Below are 28,000 nucleotides of genomic sequence, written 5' to 3' on the forward strand. Positions count from 1 at the left end.
AACAAGATCTATCTGAATATCACCTTTTTATATAATTTTATCAATTACAGATAAGGCAGTATGATGCAAGATCTCCGGATCTAGTTTGCCAGGATTCAAGTGGCAGCTATACCACTGACTAGCCACATAATTTTGTGCAAATTATTTAATCTCTCTTTGCCAGTTTCTTCATCTGCTATTCCTGACATATAGTACTTAGCTAGCTATTTTATAATCATTTTTTTCACAGGTAAAGATGCTGAAGCACTAAAATCATTTGCCATAAAACAAAGATGCTGGGGGAGGGAGGGTAGGAAAGGAGACAGGTAGACAGAAAAACAAGAGACAGACACAAACACAACAAAATCCTGGATCTCCTTTACTATATTGCTATTCTTTTGAAAAGACAAATGGAAGCTCTGTAGCATAATGTTCAATAAATATTTCCTTTCTCAATCTATCTCTTTGTTTCTTCTTATACAGAAATAAGCCTGGTTTATATTCCTTCTCATCCCTAAACCACCTTTCCTACAGACTTGCATTTTAAAGTTAGCTGTATTAGTTTTAACTCTGTTCCAAGTCAATTGTTTCTGTGGAATTCCATCAGTTAGAAGATACGTGCAATTTAAAAATGCTAGAAACACAGAGAACACTCAACACCCTTTTCGTTTTTTTGTTGTGTGTGTTTTTTTAAAATATATTTTATTTATTTTTTTACAGAGGAAGAGAGAGAGTTAGAAACATCAATGAGAGAGAAACATCGATCAGCTGCCTCTTGCACACCTCCTACTGGGGATGTGCCTGCAAGCAAGGTACATGCCCTTGGCCGGAATTGAACCTGGGACCTTTCAGTCCGCAGGCCGATGCTCTATCCATATCCACCGAGCCAAACCGTTCAGGGGTCAACACCCTTTTTGAATGACTGTTAAGAACTCACTCTGATCCTAAATTTCCCTGAATTTTATATGCTTAAAATGTCAGAAGAGGAAAAACTCTTAAGTCAAGAGACTGTGTTTCAATTCTACAATGGACAATAATTAGGCCAAAATTAGCTTCAAAATTCAACAGCCTCTTGGACAAACCTGAAAATGGAGAATTCACAGGCAATTTCAGGCCTCCATGTTTCCTCTGACTGAAATCTCCCGTTTCCCCTTGCCCTTTTAGAGAACACTTGTTATATCATCCATTAAATATCCATCACTTGGTTCATGAAACCTTCCCTCAGCCCAAATCAAACTGCTCCATATTCTGACTGTATTACATCTATTATAGAGGACTATTTATAAACTGTCTACCAGCTCTGAAGTCCCACTTCTTGCACAATGCCTACAGCTCACAGCAGGTCCTGAAGCTGTGTTTAAAAATTTGAGTCTACAAAGTTAAATTAGGTTGCTGTGAAGGTCCCCTGGGCACCATCTGGGAGTTTAGCTCAATCTGAAGGTGCATGGAGGCCAATTTGCAGCACAACCACAGCTTTGTCCCAGTCAGATCTACATATGCAGTGCAAATTTATTCTGAGCATTTGTACAAAAGCTACACAAAGGCGTAACTGCTGCTGATTATCTGGACACCCTCTGGGGATTACCTAATCTACCTCACCTTCCTATCCAAAAAAACCTCTTCACCCTGTTCTACTTTGTTCCATGGCATTTAAGACCTCCTACTACACTACAGAGTTGCTTAATGTGAGCTCCACGAATGCAGGAATTTTATCCATTTTGTCCACAAATGATGCCCAATGCCTATACATCAGTGCCTGGCATAAGAATGATGTTTTTTAAAATATATTTTTATTAATTTCAGAGAGGAAGAGAGAGGGAGAGACAGAAACACCAATGATGAGAGAGAATCATTGTTCGGCTGTCTCCTGCACACCCTCCTACTGGGGATCAAGCCCGCAACCTGGGCATATGCCCTGACCAGGAATTGAACTACAACCTCTAGTTCATAGGTCGATGCTCAACCACTGAGCCAAACCAGCCACGCTAAATGATGTTTTTTTAACTAAAATTCTTTCCTTCTATCTAAAAGCCCTCATGAGTTATGAGTCATTGCCTTTCTAACACTATCTCGCATTGCCCTTATTTCCTGAGTTCCATCCATATATAGTCGCCTTATGAGGAAGCTTCCGAGAACTGGAAGAAAATATTTCTTATTCAACACCTAAATTGCTACTCTTATTTTCTTTGGTCACCTGATGGTATAGAAATAATATTCAGAAAACCATACCAAATAAACAGATGAAATAACCAAAACTTTGTTCTTTACGTTCTAATAATTTTTATCTACCACGTCTTTTCTTCAGAGTTTAAAAGTCATGGTGGACAAAAACCAAAACCAAAAAGGTTGGATTACTCTTTTGGATTGCTAAGCACACAGGCTAAAGATGTTGAGAATCTATTAACTGTTACATGCGACCTGACTGAAAAATTGTACCCCAAACAGTACAAACCCTCTAATGTGTGTGTGTGTGTGTGTGTGTGTGTGTGTGTGTGTGTGTATAGGCAAGATTTTTGTATGGTAGCTAATATGCTTCAGGAGAAATGAACTTATCCACTGAATTTCTATAGCTAATAAATACTGAACCATGTAAAAAATATTATATTTGTATTCACAAAATACCACCAAAACCTTGTCCATCCCCAAATTTCTGCTAAATATAGTTCTTCCCTGCTTCAACCAATTAAGCTGAGTTCAAAGAAACACAAGCTCATCAGCAGCAGTCATGGACATCATCTCCCTTACTATTTTGAAGATATAGTAATGGAGATGATGTCTACATTACTAGACATCATCTAGTAATGTTCTTGAAGAAATAAAACATCAGCAATGCAAACAAACTCAAGATGAGAAGTTTCAAGCTGAGATGCCTGGATATGTTGACTCAAACTAAAATAGAAAACAAAGACTGGCCCTAGCTGGTTTAGCTCAGTGGATAGAGCATCGGCCTGTGGACTGAAGGGTCCCAGGTTCGATTCCAGTCAAGGGCATGTACCTTGGTTGCGGGCACATCCCCAGTAGGGGGTGTGCAGGAGGCAGCTGGTGGATGTTTCTAACTATCTATCTCTCTCCTTTCCTCTCTGTAAGAAATCTATAAAAATATATTTTTAAAAAAGAAAAGAAAAGAAAACAAAGACTGAAGTCACCCAGTCCTCTCATCTATCACCATGAATCTGAAAAACTCAACTTCTAGGATGAGACTAAAAAAAGGCTTCACAACCTCAAATGTGGTAGATGACAGAAAGCCAGGCCCCCTATGCATTTAGAATGTCCGCAGGTTTGTCTTCTGTGATCTCTCAATTTTGCTTAAACACTCTAAAAAGAATTAACATTCTAGATATGAGCATGTGAAAATAAGGGTTAAGTTCTCAGGACTCAAGTGCCAAGGTGATGACTAAAAATTATGTAAGGTGGGGAAAGAGCATCAGAACAGAAAATCCTCATTAAATGATATTTTCTCCACAACAATGAAGGAGTGTATGGGGTGGGTTTCAACCTCCCAGCTTTTATTAGCTTTCTAACCACAGATTAAACATGGATGAATCACAAGGAAGCCTTCTGCAGGGTGCAAGGTCCTGTTTTCCGGGACGTGAGGCTTGTCCCTCTCTGGCCATCCCATCTTCCTACCCATCCCCCGCCCCCCAACAAGTCTTGTAGTAAGATGAGGGAAAAGACAGCCAGTACTAAACTAAGCTGTCATTTACAAATGACTTGCAAAACAAGTCCCCAGGGGACCTCATCAACCTAGGGCACACCACCCAAGCCCTAGCTGGTGGTTGTCTGAAAAGATAAAGCCCATATTCTCCAGGAAAGCATGTGACTTGAAGCAAGGAGCTGCTCCAGACCCCAAGACTCCATCCATCAGGCTGTCACCAGGGCGTCCTGACCTGTAAACAGCCTCGTTAAGTGTGTTCACATCCACAGGACTTGACGCCCCAACTTCCTAAAAACCTAAGAGGGAAGTTTAAAGGGTCCCGGGGTGACGGGGGGTGGGGGTGGGGGTGTGGGGAGGTGAGGCGTGCGGCTCGCTATCCTCTGTGCTTGGGACCCAGAAAAAAAGCCATGGGCAGGAGGAGACTGAAACCGGCGACGGCACGCGTCGGATGTGGGTCACGCGGAGCGTGCAAATAAACAAACCCCAGAGGGCGAGGTCGGGGTGACGGAGAAATGCGAACGCGGGCACCGGGTGTGCCGGGGCTCGGGGTTCGGGGGGGTCCCCCCCGTGCTCAGGGAGAGCCGGGGAGGCGGCGGCGGCGGCCGGGCCGCTCGAGCGCGGGGGCAGGTTCCCGGAGCCCCGCGGGGGGGGAGCGCCCGAGCCGGTCAGCGCGGGGCCAGGCGGGCGGGGGCCGCGGGCCAGGCGGGCGGGGGCGGCGGCCCAGGTCGCCTGAACAAAGCCGGCGCGCGGGGCCTAGCTACTCACAACAAGAAGCTCATGTCGGCCGCGGCGCGGGCTGCGGGTCGGTAGTCGCGAGGCCTCGGGCGCGGCGGCGGCCCGGGAGGAAGAGGCAAGGAGAGGAAGGCGAGGAGAGGCGGTGCGGGGCAGCGCCGGCGGTACCGCGGCCGCAACTTGCTCGGCTACGCGAGTCCCAGTGGCACGCAGAGGGGGCGGAAGTGGGGAGCGCTCGGCCAGAGGCGCTCAATGGGAGGGGAAGGAAAGGGAGGCGGGGAAAGGGCGCTCGCCTGCCCCTGACAACAGCCACCGCCGCCGCCGCAGTGCCACCCCTCGTCTCCTCCTCGCCGGCCCCCAGCTGCCCCCACCCCGCGAAGTCTCGCGAGAGCGACGCGCGCCCACTCCGGCCCACGGACGGCGGCCCTGGGCGCTTCGGTTCCGGACGCCTGTGCCACGCCCCGCGAGGACGCTCGGGCGGCGCGGGAGGATCGAGGCCCGCCCGCCGGGGTGGTGGATGGTGGCGGAGGGTTCCGCGACGCTCAGGTGCGTGTCATCCTTCCGGAAGGCAGGGGCTTCAACTCCGGGATGTCGGGCGCCTGCTGTGAGGGATGGAATCGCCATCAGAATTTTGCCCACAGTGAATGCCAGCAAACGATGATGGAAGGTTATGGAGCCTGTCTACTGCTACATAAAATCGGGAGGAAATGTCATCTGGGTGGAATGGTTTGCGTGTGGTTCTGCCAGAAGAGAGGAAAGGATCTAACTGGGGTTTCAAGGTTCCCTGTTGATTCATGGGCGTATTTTAACACCCTGGTCAGGATCCATCACTGTCTCAACAGGCAAGCGAGGCTTTCATCAGCAGCTGGGAAAACGGGAAACCTGCTGTGGTGACATATGCGAACCATGTGGAGCATTCTTGAATAGAGTGTAAAGACTTGCCGAGGCCCCTTTAACTATGTGAGGTGCAGGTCCCTCTATAAGAGGAACTGAATCGTTTCTAGATTCTAGAATGGTTTGTGCATCAGAATGCCCGGGGGTTGTAATAGACTTGGGCCGCATGCATGCTTACTCGTCATCGCCACTGAGGACCAGCCTCCCACAGCATTATCAGTGGGTACCCATTTACTTTACATAAGCGGTGGTCGTCTTCTCTACTCAACAAATCCACAAGGAAGTTTTCAAAGAATCTGAACAAAACTTATGTGCAGCTATTAACCCACAGGCTAATAGACTCGACGGAGGTGCCAATATGAAATTTGTACAATTGAGTGTATTCGCTATTAGCTTGGTATTTTTGCTAAATCAAACTACATTTTAAAATAGAATAATTGAAATCTTGACACTATCTCAGGAACAGCAGAGGTCCCTAGAATAATTTGAGAAGACTTACTAGTAAAGACTCAAAAGATACAGGAAAGATGGCAAAAGGAGGATTCATCTTAATATAATGTAAATATATTTCCAGATCTTGCTATGTTACTAACTTAAGACTCTACTGAAAATAAAACCTGAGATACCATATTAGGAAATTATGTTTGGGAAGAGCCAGTTAACCTATTAGAACAGCAGTGTCACCCCTTTTAAAATGAGGGGCTTGGATTATTACATGATCTCTAACGATACTGTCTAGTTCTAAGAGTCTGTCATGCTGGGGGCATCCTTCAGATTTTTGGCAGACAGTTCCTATCTGCTCTGATTTGGTAAGGTGGCTTATGTAGCCTTGCTTTTGGTTTAACACAATCTAGATGAATTTTATGACACTGTATCAGGGCAATGATTGGTAGAGGAAAGAAGCTGCAAAGATACCCGATGAGTTCTTCAATTAGGGGAGTTGCCTAAAATTAATAGCTGATATAACTTAAATATATTGGACCTAAAAAATGAGAGTGCTGTCATGTTAATAATACGGAGTATAATTCATTCAAATCAAATAATAGCTGTCACTTAAAATTATTTAACACTTCAAAAACATTGAAAAATCTATAATCAAAGCGAGAGTATATTTTTAAATACACATTTCTAATTCCAATTTCTTCACCAATTCATAGAGAGTGTGGCAAATGTAGGTTTATAGTTATTTCATTAGAAAATAATAATAATATAAGAATAGACTCTTTTCACATACAACTATAAACCTGCTTTTGCCCCACTATGTATTTCATACCACTCCCTAAAATTTCAATTTCAAGAAATTATTCTCCAAATCAAAATCTTATTTTGTTTATAAATCTTGGTTTATGAAGCAAGATTCTTAAAATTTATATTCTACCTGCCAATTTTTCAAAGATTTGAAATTTAAAAATGAATAGGAGGAGGTCTGTGCCCTCAAATACTTTTAAATATTCATTTGAGTTACTTGTCATAACAAGTATATTTGTATAAATATAAACAAACAAGGTAATTACAAAGTATGGTAAGATATGAAATAAACAGAATAATGTGATTGAGCATAATGGTGAAGGAATAGGACCTAATTTAGATTGAGTGATTTAGAAAGGCCTTTCTAAGGAGGTGACATTTTTCTGAGACCTGAAGGAAGAGAAGGAGCCATCTTTGCAGAGTGCTAGGGGATGAACATTTTCAGTTAAAGAGAAGAGCAATTGCACATGCTATAAGACAAGAAAGAGCTGAAAGTGTTTGTAGAACTGACAGGTTATGGCCTGGGCAGAGCGAGCAAGAAGAGAGGCATCAGGCAATAATGGACTTTGATGAACAGAAGACAAGCAGGGGCTCACTAGTCTAGGCAAGACATTTTAATTTTATTCTAAGAACATTGAAAAGTCAACAGAGAAGTAAAGTAATAAGAGGATAAGATAAAATAGTCCGAATAACATTTATTTTAATTTGGAAAATTTCAAGCATATACAAAGGGGAAGAAATTATTTTAATGAATCCATCATGCAGCTTTAACAATTATCAGCTCATGATCCCTGATTAACATTTTAGAAAGCTCCCTCTCCCTTTTTGTGGAGAATGAGAGCGCTGGCCTGAGTACCTAAGGGTCTTCAGTTAGATTCCAGTCAGATTCCCATCAAGGCCTCCTACTTGGGTTGCAGGTTCAATCCCTGCTCTAGTCAGGGGGCCCCAAGGAAGACAATCAATCACCAATGGATGTTTCTCTCTCTCTCTCACTCTCCCTTCCCTCCCTCCCTTCCACTCTCTCTAAAAATCATGTTCTCAAGTGAGGATTAATAACAACAAAAAGAATAATCTCAAGGTAAAATCAATAGCAGTAAAAAAGTTCCATTTTAGATATATTAACTTTGAGAGTTTTTAAAATATTTTTATTTTGTTTAATTTATATTTTTATGGATTTCAGAGAGGAAGGGAGAGGGAAATAGAGATAGAAATATCAATGATGAAAGAGAATCATTGACTGGCTGTCTCCTGCGGCTCCCTACTGAAGATCAAGCCGCAATCTGGGCATATGCCCTTAACCAGAATCAAACCTGGGACCTTTCAGTCCATAGGCCGAGCTTTATCCATTGAGCCAAACCGGCTAGCAGTAGCCGGCAAACTCATTAGTCAACAGAGCCAAATATCAACAGTACAACGAATGAAATTTCTTTTGAGAGCCAAATTTTTTAAACTTAAACTATATAGGTAGGTACATTGTTATTAACTTAATTAGGGTACTCCTAAGGCTTAGGAAGAGCCACACTCAAGGGGCCAAAGAGCCGCATGTGGCTCACAAGCCGCAGTTTGCCGACCACAGGCTAGGGCAAGACTTTTTTTAGACATCAAAGTAGTGATGTCAGGTAGAGTTTTGATACCATGCAAAGCCTGAGGAGAGGTTTGAACTAGAGTAGGAATGCAGAAGTCCTCAGTAAGTAAAAGTATTTGAAGCCATAATTTTGGCTTCCAAATCAGAATTTTTATCCCAAATAAGAATAGACTGAGCAAAATGTTACCTTTATGCATCTGTGTTTCTTCTTTCTTTACTTCTCTTCCCAGATACCTCAGGTTTCTGATCACCATTTTCCACCTCTCCCTCAGTTGTACTTATATTCTCCTTTTCCCTCAAGGTGAGGGTTTCTAGAACCTTAAAGAAAATGATTCATCATACCTTTTTATCAGATAAATTAATCACTTCCAATCTGTTAATATGTTTCCTTCCTAGATAAAATAACACCAGTTAAAGCCAGGTTTCCAAATCATAGATGAGGGAAAATTTCTTCTTACAGAGTTAAAAAATGGAATAGAAATGATTGCATTATTATTATAATATCACCATTTTTGCAACTCCTAATAGATTAATGGATCTGGGTATTGAACACCATTGGCTGCTAGTATAACAAGAGAGACAAGCATACTTTTTGTGCATCCTAATGGAAGAATATATTATGTGAAGATATCTTGCCAACAAAATAGAACCTAAATTTGGTCAAGCATCTAGATGCAAGTTACAAATTACAGGAAATACAGGGAACAGAAGAATATGGTAAAGAACATGTGAAACGACCCCACATGGATGCAATAAGCAAAGTTCAAACTGTGGGGAACTATGCAGGACCCAATTTCTTCAACAAATGAATTGCAAGGCGAAAAATAGAGCTGAAGAAGAAATCTAGAAGTTGAAAGAAACATAAGAGGCATATCAACAAATTATAATGTGTGCACTTACTTGCATTCTGGTTCAAACGAGCAATCTGAAAAAGAACAATAACAAATGTTTATGTCATTTATAGACAACTGAAAAATTTAAACACCAGATATCTGATGATTCTATGTATTAATGGTGCTGATGGTGTGGTTAAAGAGCCTTTATTTTTTAAAAATATGAAGTTAATTATTTGCAGATGAAATAATATGCCTGGAATTTGCTGCAGAATAATGTAGAAGGGAGACTAGGAATACAGATGAAAAGAGACTGGCCATGAGTTCATAAGTACATGAGGATCATTATACTGTGCTGTCTACTTTTGCATAGTTTTCAAATTTTCCATAATAAAAAGAAAAGCAAACAAATACCAGGTTTCCTTTTGAAGAGGCCTAGCAGAAGTGTTATCAATGATGGGAATGGAAAATTTGCTGATGATTTTTTGGACTACAGAGTTCTTCACAATAACCAGGTTTTTCTGCCTAATTATATAACGATGCTCTTGTACCTATAAAACTAAAACAATTGCTATCAATGCCAGAGAGATAAATACTGAATTTACACTCTGTGGCTAACTCTGGTATTTCTTTTTTTTTTTTAAGAATATATTTTATTGATTTTTTTACAGAGAGGAAGGGAGAGCGATAGAGAGCTAGAAACATCAATCAGCTGCCTCCTGCACACTCCCCACTGGGGATGTGCCCAGAAGCAAGGTACATGCCCTTGACCGGAATGGAACCTGGGACCCTTGATTCCACAGGCTGATGCTCGATTATCTACTGAGTCAAACCGGTTAGGGCGACTCTGGTATTTCTTGAATGGCTATTCAATTCTGATTCAAAAATATGATCTGACTCTGAAGGAATAGATACCTGAACAACAGATGCTAAAAAAAAGTATACCAGGACAATAAATCCTTAGTAACCTCATAAAATGAAGTCTGTTATGCAGGAGTGTTTGAGTTATATAATGTCTAGATTGATGTACTCATTGCATCCAATTAGTTTATTACATAAGATTATTTTATAGCTACCAAATATTGAATATTTCTGATAGACCAGTCACTCTGCTAAGCTTTTCATATATTCTATTTCATTCTTACACTGCCTCATGAGGTTGCTATTGTGTTGATATTGTGTTACTTTTCCCCTTTTATAGATAAGGAAATTAGTACTGAAAGGTTATATATGTAATTTATTCAAGATCACATAACTAGTCAATACAATCTAAATTCAGTAAAATCTAATTCCTTTTCCCAGGATGACCATATATCCCAACTGGCTGCACTTTAAAAATCTCCTAAGTTAGAAAGAGCAGATTCTGAATGAATTTCGGCATGCTACACAATCATACTTAACATAGCTAGCAATTCAACCTAACCCTTATCAATGCTCTTTAGATTTTAATTCTGTATCTTACTTCATTAAAGACAAGCCTATGTATGGTTCTAAATTCTTCTCAAGGACATATTGTTTTGACACAATAGAAGAGAATGGAAATACAAAAGATTGGTTCATGAAGCTTGTCTCTCAATGCATTCATTTATCAGTAAAAGCCATAAAGCATCAAAACACAAAGCAGTCTTATTTAACATGCGACAATGGAAGGACTCTTCCATTGGCCCCAAACCTAACTCAATACCTTCCCCTTCAAGCTGTTCGTTCTTTTGAAGGCGAGGATGGTGTAATAGAATGCTAGATTTGAGGGAACAATGAGGTGCAAGTGTTCATTTATTCATTCAACAAGTATTATCTACTCCGAGCCTCTGTGATCAGAAAACGCGGATAGAGTCCTGCCATCAAAAATCCTGTAGGTCATTGGGAAATATAGGCAATCAAGCAAATAAAAGTAAAATTAGAAACTGTATCAGTGCCAGTGTCCATGAGTGTATATTGCAGGAACCCCACCGTTTTTGGCGGTTAGAGAATTGGATCCTATGCATTTAGAAGTGAATAGTATACATTTAAATTCCTGCTATATTTATAAAAGTGCCACGACATTGTTTGTGAGAAGCCAGTATTTTAGAATGTGTCAGAAAGTGCTACTTGCAGTATAATCTTGAGGCTCCTAGTCCAAAGGACAAAAACTATAAAATATTTCTTGCATGGGCTTGCTCAATAAATGACTTTCTTGATCTATCAAGTTTACCATTGTTCATAATTATTTGTTTTTCCCAATAAACTTAAACCATGCAGCCACTTTCTCAGTCAGCTGCATGGGGAGGAGGAGGAGGCAGGGTCCTTTTGGAACCTATTCAAAGCTGCTTTTCTCAAATGATAGGACACTGCCAAGGTCGGCAAGCCTAAAATTAACTCCACCAGCTGTGTTTTGTTTTGCTTCATATAGCGCAGGGGCTCAGGGGGCTTAATCTGCTAGGCTTGCTTGCTGCTTCAATCTGCTGTGCTCTTAAAAGTTTGTTTGCCTGGAGTGCATGTTGTACATAAAGACGTGGTAACAAAGCAGCTTGAGAGTATATGGGGACTAAATGAATAATCTCCATTAATCTCAAAAAAGCCTAGCAACAATGTGGGGGAGTCACCACTATGTATGTCAGATGAGCAGCTTAACTTTTACCCTTGCTGAAGTTTCCCACAGGCTACTGATGTGCTGTCAAGAACCAAGAAATGAGGATGTCTGTTTTTAGCCCAACCCTCTCCAGGAGGTCCTTTAGCATGAAGGACCATATATAGACATAAAGAGAATCCCAACTGGCTGCACCTTAAAAATATCCTAAGAATCAGCAGCTGTTACTTTCACCCACACAAATTCACAGTTGGCATAATTAAGTAGAGCCGGTTCTCCAGAGCTGCAGCCCTTGGGTTGTGCCCTAAGTACTTATGCTGCTCCCCCATTCCCTTCTTCGGAGTAACCTAAAGCAGAATGGACACATGAAAGGGGTTGGGTCTGAGCAGTTCGGGGTTTGCGTCAAAGGAAATAATGAAACGTGGAAGGCAGATCTTCCCAGATGGTCGTGAATCCCTGCCTAAATGACCACTGGATCTCAGAGATGCTAGGCAGTCCCTGCTCTTGGCCATTTATTCTCTCACGCCCTCTTCTTGGCATCTCTCTCATGTTTTCCATAGTTGTCATAGTCACAACCATAGCAACCTGAGCAGGCCACAATCCTCTTATAGCTGGAGACATGAGATACAACTTTGCACAATATAATTCCCAGTCTTGCACCAACTGGAATCTGGTTCCAGATAGTCTAACCATTTTTTTTTTTCCTCCAGAGAATTATTCCAAATCCTCCCAAAATATCACCGTCCTTAAGGTCTGAGTGGCATCAGGGCAGCCAGGGAGCATTACAGAGAAGACCAAGGTAATCAATCTTACCTTGAAATTTGACCAAGTAGTTCCAAATTCCTTATTTATAGGTTGCACTCTGTGTTTCCGCACAGGTCATTCCATTTGAGTACAGGATATAGGGACGTAGTAAAATAAAGCCATTGTGGGCAGGAAGATTTCCTATCCAAAATGGAGCTTTTAAAGGGAGTGATCTTGTTTTGCTTTTGTTTTTTTCCCTTTTTATTGAATTTGTTGGGTGACACTGGTTAACAAAATTATACAGGTTTCAAGTACACAATTCCACATCATTTGTACACTGTATTGTGTATTCACAACCTCAATTCATCTCCATCCATCACCATTTATCCCCTAAAGGGAGTGATCTGGTAATGCACTCCTTATAAGGGACCTATCTGAGACCTTCCTAGAACCCTGCAGGATAAAGGACTCAGACTCCATCAGTAACATTTATTAAAGATCTACCATAAGCCAGTTATTGTGCTAAGAGTGAGGATACAAAAGAAATACACAACATCGCAACCCTCAAGGAGTTTGTTTTTAGTGGCAGAGACTGACATATCCTATGTAATAAAAGCCTAATATGCTAAGTGTCCAGTCATCCGGTCGCCCGTTCAACCAATCAAAGCGTAATATGCTAATGTTATGCTAAGGCAGCTCAACCACTTGCACTGACCACCAGGGGGCAGATGCTCCAACCAGTAGGTTAGCTTGTTGCTGGGGTCCGGCTGATCGGGAATGAGCGAGATGGGTCTGACACGCCCTGGAGCCCTCCCATGGTCCCTCCCCGGCTGGCCAACCTCCCAAGTCCCTCCCAGGCCCAATTGTGCACCGGTGGGGTCCCTCGGCCTGGCCTGCACCCTCTCACAATCCGGGATCCCTTGGGGGATGTTGGAGAGCTGGTTTCGGCCCGATCCCACAGGCCAGGCTGAGGGACCCCACTCGTGCATGAATTTGTGCACCGGGCCTCTAGTAAATAAATAATTGCAGTACAAAATGATCCCTCTTACAATAGATTACATGGAAAAGGCTACAGGAGCTCAGCTGGTGAAGGAATGTCACTTAATTTGAGGAGAAAATAAGGGAAAGAGAATTTTACCACAAAAGTGAGTCTTAAAGGGTTATTAGACTTTCTCCAGGTGAGGAAGTGAGGATGGAGGAATAAGAAGGCATTGCAGGAAGATAATGAAGCATGTGTGAAAGCCTAGAGGCATGGGAAAAAACATGTATAGAGGAAGGAAATGTTCACTTTTACAACCATTGATACCTTAACATGAACTCTCATTCATTCATTCAACAAATATTTCTTAAGCCCTAACTATATGTTAGTTATTTATGTAAGCACTGGGGATATACGATAAGGTTCAAAACAGACAAAGTCACTGACCCCAAGATGTTTACATTCTAGTAGGGAGAAGATATTCTGAGTTTAACACAGTGTATTAATTCTCTAGTTTTATTTACATTTTAATTATCCCTAATTATGGCATGACATCTCATGCCTATTGAATATTTTAAAAGAATAGAAGCATCAGGAATCAAGTAGAAAAGAAATTCTGAAGTCACATTATAAAGATAAAAGGTCTTCTGACCAGCAGACAGACAATACTTCCAATGCTCATTTGAACTCCACTTAAGCTAATAACCACAGAATCACAAGTTCAATCCTATAGGAGATTCTGTGAATATTTCAAGTACAGCCTTTAGCCATGAACTCAATAACTGCATGGCCAAATGGCAGGTGTAAAATTGGAGCAGGTATCTGTGTGTGTATAAAGAAGTTAGGATAGACCCACAACTCTGTTCCTAGGAAGAAAGCTTTCCCTTCTCCCCTGCATTTTTCCTCCCTCTGGCAACCTCCAAGGACCTGCAGCATCTATCAGTGTCATTGTCACAGGGCTGTTAGCTTGCAATTTCCATAAACCTTCCCTGGATCATAAAAAAAAAACCTCACTGGGAGTGAGGGAGAGGGAGGTGGCTACACAGCATGGCTCAAAAAGCCAGTTCCTCCCAGGAGGCCCCCGTGGTTTCTTTGGATAGGACTGAAAGCAGCTCTTTGTTCTCTGTGATACTCTGGAGCCAACTGTGGCTGCCTGTCCTGCCATGGCTCTTAGAGCACTTGTATCATGAAAGCTGGAAAGACACCACAGAATCTTTAGGAAATTAGGGGAACAAATATTTATTTTCTGCTGTGTAATTTTCTGCCAGTAATTTTGCAAAACTCTTTATACAAGTCTCACCACAACCCTATGAGGCGGATGCTGGTTGTCCCAGTCCTATGGATGAGGATGTTAAATCACATCTAGTGTAACACCAGTAGATCCTGAATTTGAACCCAGATCTATCTAATTCATGTAGAGTCAGACACATCCCAGGACTGTGTATTATGGAACAGTTGGGATTTTAAGTGGTACACAAGCACAGCATCTATATATATAAAAGCCTAGACAACCATTATGACTGAACGACTGGAAAGACTGGAACAACCAGTTGCCCAGTTGCTATGATGCTCACTGACCACCAGGGGGGCAGACGCTCAACACAGGAACTGTGCATTCCCACAGGGGGAGTGCTGCTCAGCCAGAAGCTAGGCTCACTGCTGGAAAGTGCAGCTGCAGTGGCGGGAGCCTCTCCTGACTCCACGGCAGTGGTGCCGAGTGGTGGTGGCTGGGATGAGCATGAGGGGTGTGGCACCCAGCCCCAGCTCGGGCTCCTCCCTGGCCACCTGCGACTTGGCACACTGCTACGTCCCTCTGGGGATGTCCCACTGCCGGTTTAGGCCCGATCCCTGCAGGCCAGGCTGAGAAACCTTCCCCTCTCCCCCCCCCCCCCGCCCCCCACTAAGCATGAATCCATGCACCAGGCCTCTAGTTATATAATATTGAATTACGTATTAGGAAAATTATTTCCTTTTCAATTCACTTTCATTTCTTCTGATTATATCAGGCTTCAGACTCAGAGACTTCAGCAGGCAACAATATTTAGCTAGAGTTTAATATTATTTTGTTCTTACTGACTTTAAATGTTCTACTACATAAGGCGTGTGATACTGGTTTTCATTATAATAGTGATATAAAGTAGAGCCTATTTGTTAAACTAAAGATCATACTATCCAGATGCAGCTACTTACTAGTTGTATGACCGTGAGTAAGTTAACCCTCAATTCCCTCAATTGTAAAACAGGTTTAATGCTAATGTTGATGAGTGGATTCAGTGGGATATTGCATGCCAAGCACTTAGAACAATATTTAAAATATATTGCTGCTCAGTAGATGTTAGTTATTATGAAGTTTAAAAGAAAATGAGCTGATTTAAATCAGGGTTTCTCATCTTTGGCACTGCTGACATTTGGCACTTTATTATATGATGCTTGCCATTATCCTTGCCTTTTTCCACTAGATGCCAGTAGCACCCAGTTATGACAAACGAAAATGTCTCCAGACATTGGCAAATGTCCTCCTGGGGGAAAATCACTCCTAGTTGAGAATCATTGATTTAAAGGAAAACATTAGGTAAAAACCATGCTTAGATATGACAAACATCTAAATGTGTTATGGGGAGAAACTAAAGCTTGGGAAACACTGCTCTAAGACAGCGCTATTTGAAATGTAATTCTGAAAGTCAGAAAGGACGTTTTAAAAAACATTTTTATGACTTTAGAGAGGAAGGGAGAGAGAAAGATGGAAACATCAATGATGAGAGAGAATCATTGATTAGCTGCCTCCTGCGCGCTCCCTATTGGGGATCGAGCCCGCAACCTGAACATGTGCCCTTGACTGGCATCGAACCTGGGACGCTTCAGTCCACAAGCAATGTTCTATCCATTGAGCCAAACCTGCTAGGGCAGAAATTACTATTTTTATTTGCATGTTTATGAGTATGCTCTAAGTTTCCTATCAAAGCTAAAACTATTCTAACTCAGAAGGAGCTGAGCTTGTAAGTACATGTAATTTATCTTTAATTTACTTTGACCTATATTTTTCTCCTCCTGCCTTCTCTTCCAATCAGTTAGCTATCCAATACCCTCCTCTGCACTCATACCCATGAACTGACTAGGCTGGAAATCCTTTGGCCAGATTTCTCAGACTCCTCATTCCCCAATCAAGGGTATACTTCCCTGCTTTTTGAATGCATTTAAAAATGTAATTGATACTCTATCAGTTTGTATGTTTTCAGGAACAGACAGCAAAAAAAACTACAGTCTTAACAGGTTGAAACAATGAGGAAATTTAATGGCTCACAGAAATGAAGTTCAGAGATGGGGAAGGTGTCAGGTTGGTGTTAATTCATTGGCTCCAGCTCGATTTTTCTACAGTTCCCTTGACTCTGCCTTTCTGTGTGTGCCAACTTCACCCTCTGCTTGCTGGTGAATTGGCTACAGCAGTTTAGAACTTACATTCACACCCAACCATGTTCAGAGGACATTGAAAGAAATTTGTCTCTGTAAGTTATCCAATGCCTTTAATGAAAGTTTAGCGTCAGATTATTCAACCTTGTGAGTTAAACGGTTTTAATTATTAGATGCCTGAAGAACTCATTTCTGATGTTCATTAGTTTACTGGATTGTTGATAGATTAAATGGGAATATTTGTGATAGCACTTTGTAAACTGATAGGTAATTATAAGCTATCTTTTCTTGGGAGGCTCTCTTTTTATACGTAATAAATCTACGTATTCAAGTATATTGTTCATAGTGGAGCTATTGTACAACCATTCATAGATTAACAATGGGGTGTGAATGTCAAAGGACCCCCAAAACAGGTGCCTTAATAGAGCCAAATAAGTCTCCAGGAAACCTGGAGAGTGATTCTAGACTCAAGACAACTCTGGAGTACTCAGCAGCAGAATTAGTAAACTTCATTCTACTCTGCCTAGATATGGCCTGACTATAAATGTTTCTACTTCCTTCTGTCCTGCCCCCACTGGCAAATAATTTCCACATTTATAATTCAGATTGCCTGGATAGAGTCATCAATAGACTGAGCCAACAACTCATCAATTTTTGGACTAAACCTTTTACCCATGCACCTGGCCAGTGTGGGGAGAATCCTCCTAGTCTTTCAAAGCCTAAATGAATGCCATTTCACACTAAACAATGTCTTCTTGCAAGAATAAAGAAGTTGATTTAAACAAATGTTAAGATACCACTACTGTATGAAAACATCAGTGCCCCCTAATTAAACTATAAACTTAATGTAATTCTCTATCCAATAAAAATACTCAGAGGATGGAAATTTCAAAAAAGGAGGCTTTTCAGAAAAGCTGAAATGAAGCGAGGGGAGAATAGATTACTAGATAGTAAAACATTATAAAGTTATAATGTTTAAAAGCTTGAAAAGAAAGCTAGATCAATGGAAGAGAACAGAAAGAATAGATATAGACAAATATATATATATATAATTAATGCAAGAAAAATAGATTATTCAGAAAATGATGATGGAACAGCCGGATAGCCATCTGAAAAATCTTGAACCCCTACCTTAATTTCTTATAGGAAATTAAATGCCAAATAGATCAAAGTTCTAAACATGAAAACTAATCTGGAAAAAACATTGAAGAATTTTTTATAATCTCATTAGGGAGAAAGTCTTCCAAATTTGACATAACTCCAGAATCCAAATCCACACAGATATTCATAGCAGATATTGATAAAATTGATAAATTTAAAACATTGCCAATAATGAAAAATATTAATAATAAAATGTAAAAATTGACAAATTGAAGAAAAATTTTAGAACATATTACAGATGTAGTGTTTATTTCTTCACTTTATAAACAGCTCTTGTAATTCAATAAAACCACAGCACAATTTTTTTAATAGGGAAAAATGTACATGAACAGAATTTTCTACAGCTGTTAAAGCAGATCTGTGTGAAAGGATTTTAAATGTTCTTTCAGATATATTAGAGAAAAAAGCAAAGATACAGAAAAATAATACAGTATATCATTTGTTAAAAAAATAAGAGGAGAGGGAAAGGCTAGGTTACTAATTTTCTGTTGTTGCTATAACAAATCACCACAAGTTTAATAAACTAAAGCACACACATTTATTATCTTAGAGTTCTGGAGGTCAGAATCCAAAATGGGTTTCACTGGACTAAAATCAAGGTGTCCCAGGACTGCATTTCTTTTTGAGGCTGTAGGAGAGAATTCATTTCCTGGCCTTTTCTAGCTTAGTGGTTGCTCGCAATCCTTGGCTCATGCCCTGTATCTCTCCAATCTTTGCTTCTATCATCCCCTCTCATTCTCTGACTCTTCTACCTCTCTCTTCCATCTTCGAAGGACCTTTGTGATTACATTGGCCCACGCAGATAATCCAGGATAACCTCTCCATCTCAAGATCCTTAATTTATTAACATCTACAAAATCCTTTTTGCCAGATAAAGTGACAACATAGTGTCAAAGAAAAACCAGAGCTGTGTTTAAGAGGTAAATCAGATTTTATTCAATACTATTACAATAGAGGAAAAGAGAACTCAGTATAGAAATGGGCTCAGTTCTGAATACAACATGAACAAGTGGGGATTTAGCCAAGGAGCAGGATGGGGGCCAGTGGATGGAAAATTACTAAAAGGAAAGAAACATCAAGACCAAACCAGTATTATATGAAATGCTGAAAGGTATCCTTTAAGAAGAGGAAGAAGAAAAAGGTAAAGATACAAATTATGAACAACAAATACACATCTATCAACAAGTGAATCTAAAAATCAAGTGAATAAATAATCTGATGAACAGAAAAAAAAAAAAAAAAAGAAAGAAAGAAACATCAAGTGTAAGAGGGGATTTCTGGCTAAACTGACTTGACAGGATTCTTGCCAAAGGCAGGCCAGGGTGATCAGATATCACCTGGGGAGTAGTGGGGGTTGAGGAATTTGATCAGATATTAAGAGTAATTAGATATCAAGGGTGGGGTTTCTGGTTGCACTGACTTAGCAGGATTCTTGCTGAAACTGGGCAATGCAAAGACAAACATGGAAGCCCTTAGGTCAAGGCCTAGTTGAGAAGATGGCTCAGAGGAGCCTAAAGTTTGGCCAAAGGGAGTCTTTGTCAATAGCCACAGGTTCCATGATGTGGAGAGCCATTATTCTGCTTACCACACCAGGCAAATTGATCAGCCAAAGAGAATCAGAGGAAAATATTATAAGCAATAAAAAAATTTGTAAGAGTAGTTTATATATCAAAAGCAATACACCATCTACCTAGTAACCAAAACGATAAAATACATAGAAATATATATTTGCAAGAAAGATAGCTAAAATGTCATTAGGGATGAAAAATAGCAACCTGGGGATCAGAAGTGATGCGCCCCCGTTTGTATCATGTTATAGCCATCTCCCGTTGAGCGTGTGAATCTGGCCTGTCACTGCCTATTTATGTTGGTTGTGGTGTTGTTGCTACTGCTGCTGCTTACCAAGATGGCTTTCGTGGTGTGTTTTTGCTTTTTGTTTTCTCCCTCTCTGTTATCCAACTCCCTTTTCCTATATTGGGAGGATCTGCTATTTTGTTTGGTTTTAGTAGGACCCAGTGCCCCATCTCTTATTATGGAAACTAAAGGGGGAAGAAATTGGATCCTCCTGCCCAGGGAACTGACTCTGGAGATAGTTACACTAAAGCCATGGACATTTCGATCTGTTCATGGGGACCCTGCAGAAGCATCCCACAGGGGCGGAGGTGGCCTCCCAACTACTCTGTTCTAATGAAAAAACAGCTGTTCTGCTTGTGTTTTTAGACCTGCAGGGGCTCCTTGATATTTTTCTGTTTTCCAAATCAGCCTCCTGCTGATTTTGTGAGTCCCACAAACTATATAATAATGTGTGTTTTTTGCAACAAAAATCCCTGACTCCAAGTACTGATCAAACTACTTAGTCACACAGGGTCCCACTTTTTTTCTTTTTTTTTAAATGTTTTTTTTTTTTAATTTCAGACAGAGGAAGGAGAGGTAGAGAGAGAGAGAAATATTGATGAGAAACATGGATCGGCTGCCTCCTGCATGCCTCCTACTGGAATTCAAGCCTGCAACCTGGGCATGTGCCCTGACTGGGAATCAAACCATGACCTCCTCGTGCATGGGAAGATGCCCAACCAACTGACCCACTAGCCGGGCCCACCTTTTCTTCTTCTTCTTTCTTCTTTCTCCCCCTCCCCCCTCCTCCTCCTCCTTCTCCTCCTCCTCTTCTTCCTTCTCCTTCTTCTTTGTAGGCTTCTCTCTGATTCATTTAATTCCCCGTACATGCTTGTAGTTTTCATAGTTTCACAGACATGATATGACTATTACTCCCTCCATTTGTGTCTAGAATGCTTTCTTCCCCATTTGAGGAATGCCTCTGAGCTTTTAATATCCACTTAATTCATTATAATTTATCTGATTCATCCCCTCAAAGTATTTTTTTTCCTACTTCCATGGTCTATTATACTATTTATATTTGAAGTATTTGACCTATTCTGTATTAGACTACAAAGTCCTAGGGAGGATCAGATCTCCTTTATAAATATTAGTTGACTAAATTAATAAAATTAGTTAAATGCATTTTTAATTATTCAAAACTAGAGGCCCGGTGCATGAAATTAGTGCACGAGGTGGCGGGGGGGGGGGTCCCCTCAGCTCATACTGCACCCTCTCCAATCCGGGACTCCTTGGGGGATGTCTGACTGCCTGTTTAGGCCCTATCCCAGGCAATCAGACATCCCTCTCACAATCCTGGACCACTGCCTCCTAATCGCTCACCTGCCTGACTGCCTGGTCACCCCCAACTGCCCCCTCCCTGCCGGCCTGATCATTCCTAACTGCCCCCCGCACCAGCCTGGTCGCCCCCAACTGCCCCCCCTGCTGGCCTTGTCACCCCACACAGCCTGCTTTTTCAGTCATTTGGTCATCCCTCACTAACTCCCCTACTGTCCTGGTCTTATGCAGCCATCTTGTGAGGCTGTGAGGGTTAATTTGCATATTACCTATTTATTATATAGGATTATTATAACCACCATCACCTTTTTTTACCATTTCACTACAGCTCTTTGGGATTAACAAAAGGGAATAGGATAATTTGTTCCTGTAAAAATAGAATTAATATTTGGCAGCTTAAAGATAGGTTTTACATAATATACTTTAGTTGAATTTGTTACAACCATGAGTGGTAATCTAGTGCACTGAGTTTCAGAGAAAGTAACTTTCCTAAGATTACATGATTTATAAATGGTAATCTTTAATAATAAAAGCATAATATGCTTATTAGACCAGACATCCCTCCAGATGTCCTTCCAGACAACCTTCCGGATGAAGCCAGGGCTGCGAGGGAAGCCCCGGTCCCAGGTGTCAGAGGGAAGCTGGTGCCAGCAGCCAGGGGAAGGAAGGCCTACTCTTTTTTTTTTTTAAAATTGATTTCAGAGAAGAAGAGAGAGGGAGAGAAAGATAGACACATCAATGATGAGGGAGAATCACTGATTGATCCGGATCAATGAAGGAAGTGATCCTTGCACTATCTTCATGTGCCCTTACTGGAATTGTACCTGGGATCCTTCAGTCCACAGGCTGATGCTCTATCCACAGAGCCAAACCAGGTAGGGCAGGAAGGCCTACTCTTGCACAAATTTCATGCATCGGGCCTCTAGTGCTGCGACCTTCGCTGCAGGGTTCAGGATCTGAAGGAGGGGCCGATGCATAAATGAAAATGCTATACAATGCCAGAAGCCAGTTCCAGCATGTCAGCAGGGCTGAATCATCTGGAAATGGCTGAGGGCATTTCCCCAAACCTGAAAAGAATGCATTAAATGATTGCTTGCTGCTAGACAGCTGAGGGCATCTCAATCTACATGTCATTACCTCCTACTGGCCAAACCCCTGAACAGCCATAGGCAATTTCACCAATCTGACAATGGATTCTGTATACCCTTTTTTAAAAAAATATATTTTATTAATTTTTTACAGAGAAGAAGGGAGAGAGAGAGAGAAACATCGATGAGAGAGAAACATCGATCAGCTGCCTCCTGCACATCTCCCACTGGGGATGTGCCCGCAACCCAGGTACATGCCCTTGACCGGAATCGAACCTGGGACCCTTCAGTCCGCAGGCCGACGCTCTATCCACTGAGCCAAACCGGTTTCGGCATGTATACCCTTTTTTAAAAAATAAATCTTTATTGTTCATGTTATTACAGTTGTTCCTCTTTTTCTCCCCATAGCTCCCCTCCACCCCACCACCTGCCCTTACGTCCCCCCCACTGTCGTCGTCCATAGGTGTATGATTTTTGTCCAGTCTCTTCCCGCACCCCCCACACTCCCTTCCCCCTGAGAATTGTCAGTCCATTCCCTTTCTATGCCCCTGATTCTATTCTATTCACCAGTTTATTCTGTTCATCAGATTTTTTATTCACTTGATTTTTAGATTCACTTGTTGATAGATATGTATTTGTTGTCACTTTGTTGTTCATAATTTTTATCTTTACCTTTTTCTTCTTCTTCCTCTTCTTAAAGAATACCCTTCAGCATTTCATATAATACGGGTTTGGCAGTGATGAACTCCTTTAGCTTTTTCTTATCTGTGAAGCTCTTTATCTGACCTTCAATTCTAAATGATAGCTTTGCTGGGTAGAGTAATCTTGCTTGTGGCTTCTTGCTATTCATCACTTTGAATATTTCTTGCCACTCTCTCTGGCCTGCATAGTTTCTGTTGAGAAATCAGCTGACAGTCGTATGGGTAGTCCCTTGTAGGTAACTAACTGTTTTTCTCTTGCTGCTTTTAAGATTCTCTCTTTGTCTTTTGCCCTTGGCATTTTAATTATGATGTGTCTTGGTGTGGTCCTCTTTGGATTCCTTTTGTTTAGGGTTGTCTGCACTTCCTGGACTTGTAAGTCTATTTCTTTCACCAGGTAGGGGAAGTTTTCTGTCATTATTTCTTCAAATAGGTTTTCAATGTCTTGCTCTCTCTCTTCTTCTGGCACCCCCATAATTTGGATGTTGGTAAACTTGAAGCTGTCCCAGAGGCTCCTTACACTATCTTCATATTTTTGTATTCTTTTTTCCTTTTGCTTTTTCAGTTGGGTGTTTTTTGCTTCTTCGTATTTCAAATCTTTGACTTGATTCTTGGGATGCTCTAATCTGCTGTTGGATCTCTGTATATTATTCTTTATTTCAGTCAGTGTATGCTTAATTTCTAATTGGTCCTTTTTCATATCCTTGAGGGTCTCACTATATTTCTCAGAGGTTTCTAGAAGATTCTTGAGTAACCTTATAACCATGGTTTTGAACTCTATATCAAGTAGTTTGCTTTCCTCCATTTCTTTCATTTGTGACCTGTTTCTTTGTCTCCACATTTTGGCTGCTTCCTTGTGTTGATAGAGTGACTTTGTGTGCTAGGTGTCCTATAGGGCCCAGTGGATCAGCCTCCCTAATTATCTGATGTGGACACTCTTGGTGCACCCCTTTGTGGGCTATGTGCACAGTCTTGTTGTAGTTAAGCCTTGATTGCTGTTGGTATCGCTGGGAGGAATTGACCTCCAGGTCAATTGTCTGTGAGGACCAGTTGTGTCTATAATGGGAGAACTTCTGTGCTGGAGACACCCTTATGGGGCAGGACTTGCTTCAGTGGGGCTTTGGCGCTCACTGAGTCTGCCCCCTGAGTGTGTCTCTTATGGATGTGAAGAGTTGTAATCTGGATGGTCTCACTCTGACTACTGGGTAGACTGGCTCTTGGATCTCCAAGGAGGTGCAAAGTCAGCCACTGCCTGAGGCCACCCAGCAGGAGCTACAAAGAGTTCTGCAGATTCCTCCTCTTTGTTTGGGGTTTGGAGATGCCCAGATGAGGTGCAGCTATGACTAGCCTTAGGCCTTCTTTTGGGAGCTCTGTGGTTCTCTGACCCAGCTACAGTTTGACAGGTTTTTCGGTGGAGAAAGGCCAGGCCATTAGTATGCAAAAGCCTCTGTGAACAGCTTGGGTGGGGCTGTAAATTGGGTGGGGTGTGGTCTCAGGAAATCACAGGGCGGTGCAAACAGCAATGGTTGCCCAATGGCCCTCCCCCTGGATAGGTCCCTGGGTCTCTGTGCCCCGCAGCCTTGGCAGGAACAATGAATGCTGCAAGCACCTCTTCGATAAAGCCACCCTCAGGCTCTGCCCCAAACCAAACAGTATAGTTTCTCTCAGTATGAATCTGGATCCCCAAATTCTTGCCGGGAGCTGGAGTTCAGAGGAGTTGGAAGCTTGTATCTCCCTCCCCGTTGAAAAAGACAACAACGTACCAGCTGCCAGCCCCTTTCGCATACACCTTTGTACCCCCACACTTCCACACCTCTGCACCTCCTACCGGACTCAATGCACTTTGCTCTTTCCTTCTAGTTGTAGAATTTCCACTCAGCCGGCCTTTCTGTGGTTCTGGATGATATTCGTTTTGTCTTTTAGTTGTATTTTTAATGTGGTTTTGCGCAGCAGCAAGTTCAGGTGTTTACCTATGCTGCCATCTTGGTTGCCTCCCGGATTCTGTATACCCTTTGATGTGTATATCTACCTTGCCTTAGGACAATTTGTGTTAATAAATAGCAAGGGGTCCTGAGATAAGGAGAACTTAGTTTTTTAGCCAAGCTCCTCTGGCCCCCAAATGCCTTACAAAATTATGTTTTGTCTCAGGACTCTTTTTTTTTTTTGTAATATATTTTTATTGATTTTTCACAGAGAGGAAGGGAGAGAGATAGTTAGAAACATTGATGAGAGAGGAACATCAATCAGCTGCCTCCTGCACACCCCCCACCAGGGATGCGCCCACAACCAAGGCACATGTCCTTGGCCGGAATCGAATCTGGGACCCTTCAGTCCCCAGGCCGACGCTCTATCCACTGAGCAAAACTGGCCAGGGCTGTCTCTAGACTCTTGATTAATTTACACAGTACTTCTCCAGATTCCTGAACCCTTCTAGATGCTGGAACAAGACCACTGGCATTAATACAAGAAATACGAATTTTGGAGGCATGGGGAGCCAGGTGGAGACCTCTTTCTTGAAGAGGCACACCGACTTCTGACCTGTCTGCTTTTTATTTACTTGAATACACATTTGCCCTTTAGCAATGCATAAAGGCAGAACAAAAGTAAAGTTTGGTAAACAGTATAAGGATTATCAGGTTAGGAAATTGCCTTGAGCCATTGAGCCCACAACAGGGCAGTATTATGCTGATTTTCAGCCCTGCTGAATATCAAAGTCCATTGACCTTCCAAGGGGTCTTTTTGCATTAATATTCTAACTACTGTTTGCTTTAGCATTTGGCACTCTAGTCCTATATAATAATCCTATATAATAAGAGGCTAATATGCAAATTGACCGAATGGTGGAATGACCGGTCGCTATGATATGAACTGACCACCAGGGGGCAGATGCTCAGCACAGGAGCTACCTCCAGCCCACAGGCCCCCCAGTCAGCCAAGGTGAGTGCTAATCAAAAGAGCACAGTAATTACCTGTGCAGGGGTATTCATGTATTTTCTTTCAGAAGAATGTTTAAGAATCTGATTTCACTTATTCCAAGCATATTTTACTGAGCACATACCATGTTCCCAGTTCTCTATAAGTAATAGATATACAATACTGAACAAAATAAATACAATTCCTATCCTCATTGAGGTCATGTCTCTTGGTGTGCAGCCTCATATAATATAATCCAAGATTATCAAAAATACTGCCTATAAATTTTTATAGCAATCTGAGACTTCCCAATTATACTCCCACAAAAAAATATGAGGCCAAGTATAATCACTGGATTTTAGTGCTGAAATAAAATTTAAACTAGGCATATATTATGCTTTTCTGCTGTGCCTTAAATTTCATAAGTTATTATGTTAGTTTCCTATTGCTGCTATAAAAATTGCCACCAACTTGGTGGCTTCCAGGAACACATTTCTTATTTTACAGTCTGAAAGTCAGAAGTCCAAAATGGGCCTCATGAATTAAAGTCAAGGTGTTATCAGGGCTGAGATCCTTCTAGAGTCTCTAGGGGAGAATCCATTTCCTTGTATTTTCTAGCTTCTAGAGGTTGCCTACATTATTTGGCTTGTGGCTCCATTTGTCTATTTTCTTTGTTTTAAAAAAATCTTTATTGTTAAAAGTATTACAGATGTTCCCCCTTCTTCCCCATTGACCCCTTCTAGCCCACACCTGCCCCCTGCCCCAGGCCATTTATCTATTTTCAAAGTAAAATACCCCTTTGTTAATTGTGTCGAGACTATGGACATGATTTTCTTTTTATTTTCAGCATTTTTCTGATGGATTGTGTTTTCCTTTTATAATATGAAAAGAAGAAAAATATATCAAGAAGTGTCTGTTCAGGAAACAGTGTAAAGTTCTGTGCAGCTGGAACATAAGAAGAGATCAGTAGGGACGGAAGCTATTCAGATCTGTTTAGAACCAAACCAAGATCAATTTTGTAGCCTGGGCAATCTGAACTTCATCTGATCAGCAGTGGGGAAACATGGGGGATTTTTAAACAGATGATCACCAAGAAGATGATTTATAATTTAAAAAACTGTAATGATGAATTTTATTAAAATAAGATAGACTTTACTACTATTTTATACTCCTTCCACTTACATTTGCATATTTAATTTAGTTATCTCTATTATTAACTTAACCCATTTCTTTATACCATCAGGGCTGATATTCAATTTTAAATTCACTTTTCTATGCTATGAAATAAAGCATTTACTTTATCCTTTTAGTGATAAATGGCTGGATTGTTGATTTTTTTTGCCTAAAACATAAGCACAGATAACAAAGTATGTCTGGTTGATGTTCAAACACTATTTCAAGTGAACTAAAATTTCTCAGCAGATGATGGAAGTGGATTGGGGAAAATTTCAGCAAACTGCTATTATTCATTAGCTCCAATACCCCATCATATGACACATGCAGTTAGTGTCTTCTTAACATTGGCTGATTCAGTAGGTTCGATTCTGATTGATGGGATCTATAGAACAGATTTTCAGAAACGTTGCTCTAGGGATCAGCAGAAACTGTTGGGGGAGGAACCTGTTGGGTGGGAATTCTGCCTCCAACCTGCCCCCAGACATATGGACCACAAAGGGTAACTCCTTATTTACCTATTTTACAGTGTCTTTTAGGTTTTAAAATGAATTTAAAAGAAAATCTTGGAACACAATATACTAGCCCATTTTTTAGGATGGCATTAGAAAGTATGGCTCTATATTCAGCTTATCCTATATAATAAAAGTGTAGTATGCAAATTGTCCCCTTGATCGGAGCTCTTCAGGGAGTTCGACCAGGGGGTGGGCCAGCAGGGGGAAAGGGAGGGAGTACCCAGCAGGCAGCCAGCAGCTGCTAGGAACCCGACTGTGCACTGGTCTCTAGTTATAAAATAATGGTAAACTGCTTCTCTAGCTATGGCTTTATACCCTTAAAAATCATTTTAATGGCACCACAGGTATTTCAAGTATTGAAGCACTAAAAGAAATGAAAGGCTAAAGTTGGTGGTGCGTGAGCCAGCTAAATAGCCATCTCAGAGGGTGAATAAAGAAAAACTGAATTTATTTAAAGGAAAAGAGGTGGGGGTGGGGATATTCAAAGGGAAGGGCTACACAGCACTGAGCTGAAGGGTATTGGGTGCATGATGAGAGCAAAAATCAACTTAGGACAATGAAACAAGGAAGGGCATAGAAGCAGCAACAGGAAAAAGCCTGGGTTGGACTGCTTTGGCTCACTGAGAAGTCAGAGTAAAGGATTAAGATATAACATTAT

At 41.3% G+C, this 28,000-nt stretch overlaps 1 protein-coding gene and 1 long non-coding RNA gene across 3 annotated transcripts in view; one reads left to right on the top strand and one right to left on the bottom strand.

The window, feature by feature from the left end:
- Positions 1-4,679, bottom strand: part of MOB1B (MOB kinase activator 1B) — a 55,947-nt gene extending 51,268 nt beyond the window's left edge. For both annotated transcript variants that reach the window (XM_059669182.1, XM_059669192.1), the window contains exon 1: positions 4,400-4,679. In XM_059669182.1, coding sequence (XP_059525165.1) covers positions 4,400-4,413 — 14 coding nt within the window. In that variant the 5' untranslated portion in view covers positions 4,414-4,679. The remainder of the gene's footprint in view (positions 1-4,399) is intronic.
- A 141-nt stretch (positions 4,680-4,820) lies between these two features.
- Positions 4,821-27,098, top strand: LOC132218252 (uncharacterized). The gene is made up of 3 exons (XR_009449123.1): positions 4,821-5,818; positions 18,558-18,704; positions 26,502-27,098. It is a non-coding gene; the product is annotated as an uncharacterized LOC132218252 (long non-coding RNA).
- The last annotated feature ends 902 nt before the right edge of the window (positions 27,099-28,000 follow it).

Source organism: Myotis daubentonii, chromosome 1 (genome assembly GCF_963259705.1).
Source record: "Myotis daubentonii chromosome 1, mMyoDau2.1, whole genome shotgun sequence".
Lineage (NCBI taxonomy): Eukaryota > Metazoa > Chordata > Mammalia > Chiroptera > Vespertilionidae > Myotis > Myotis daubentonii.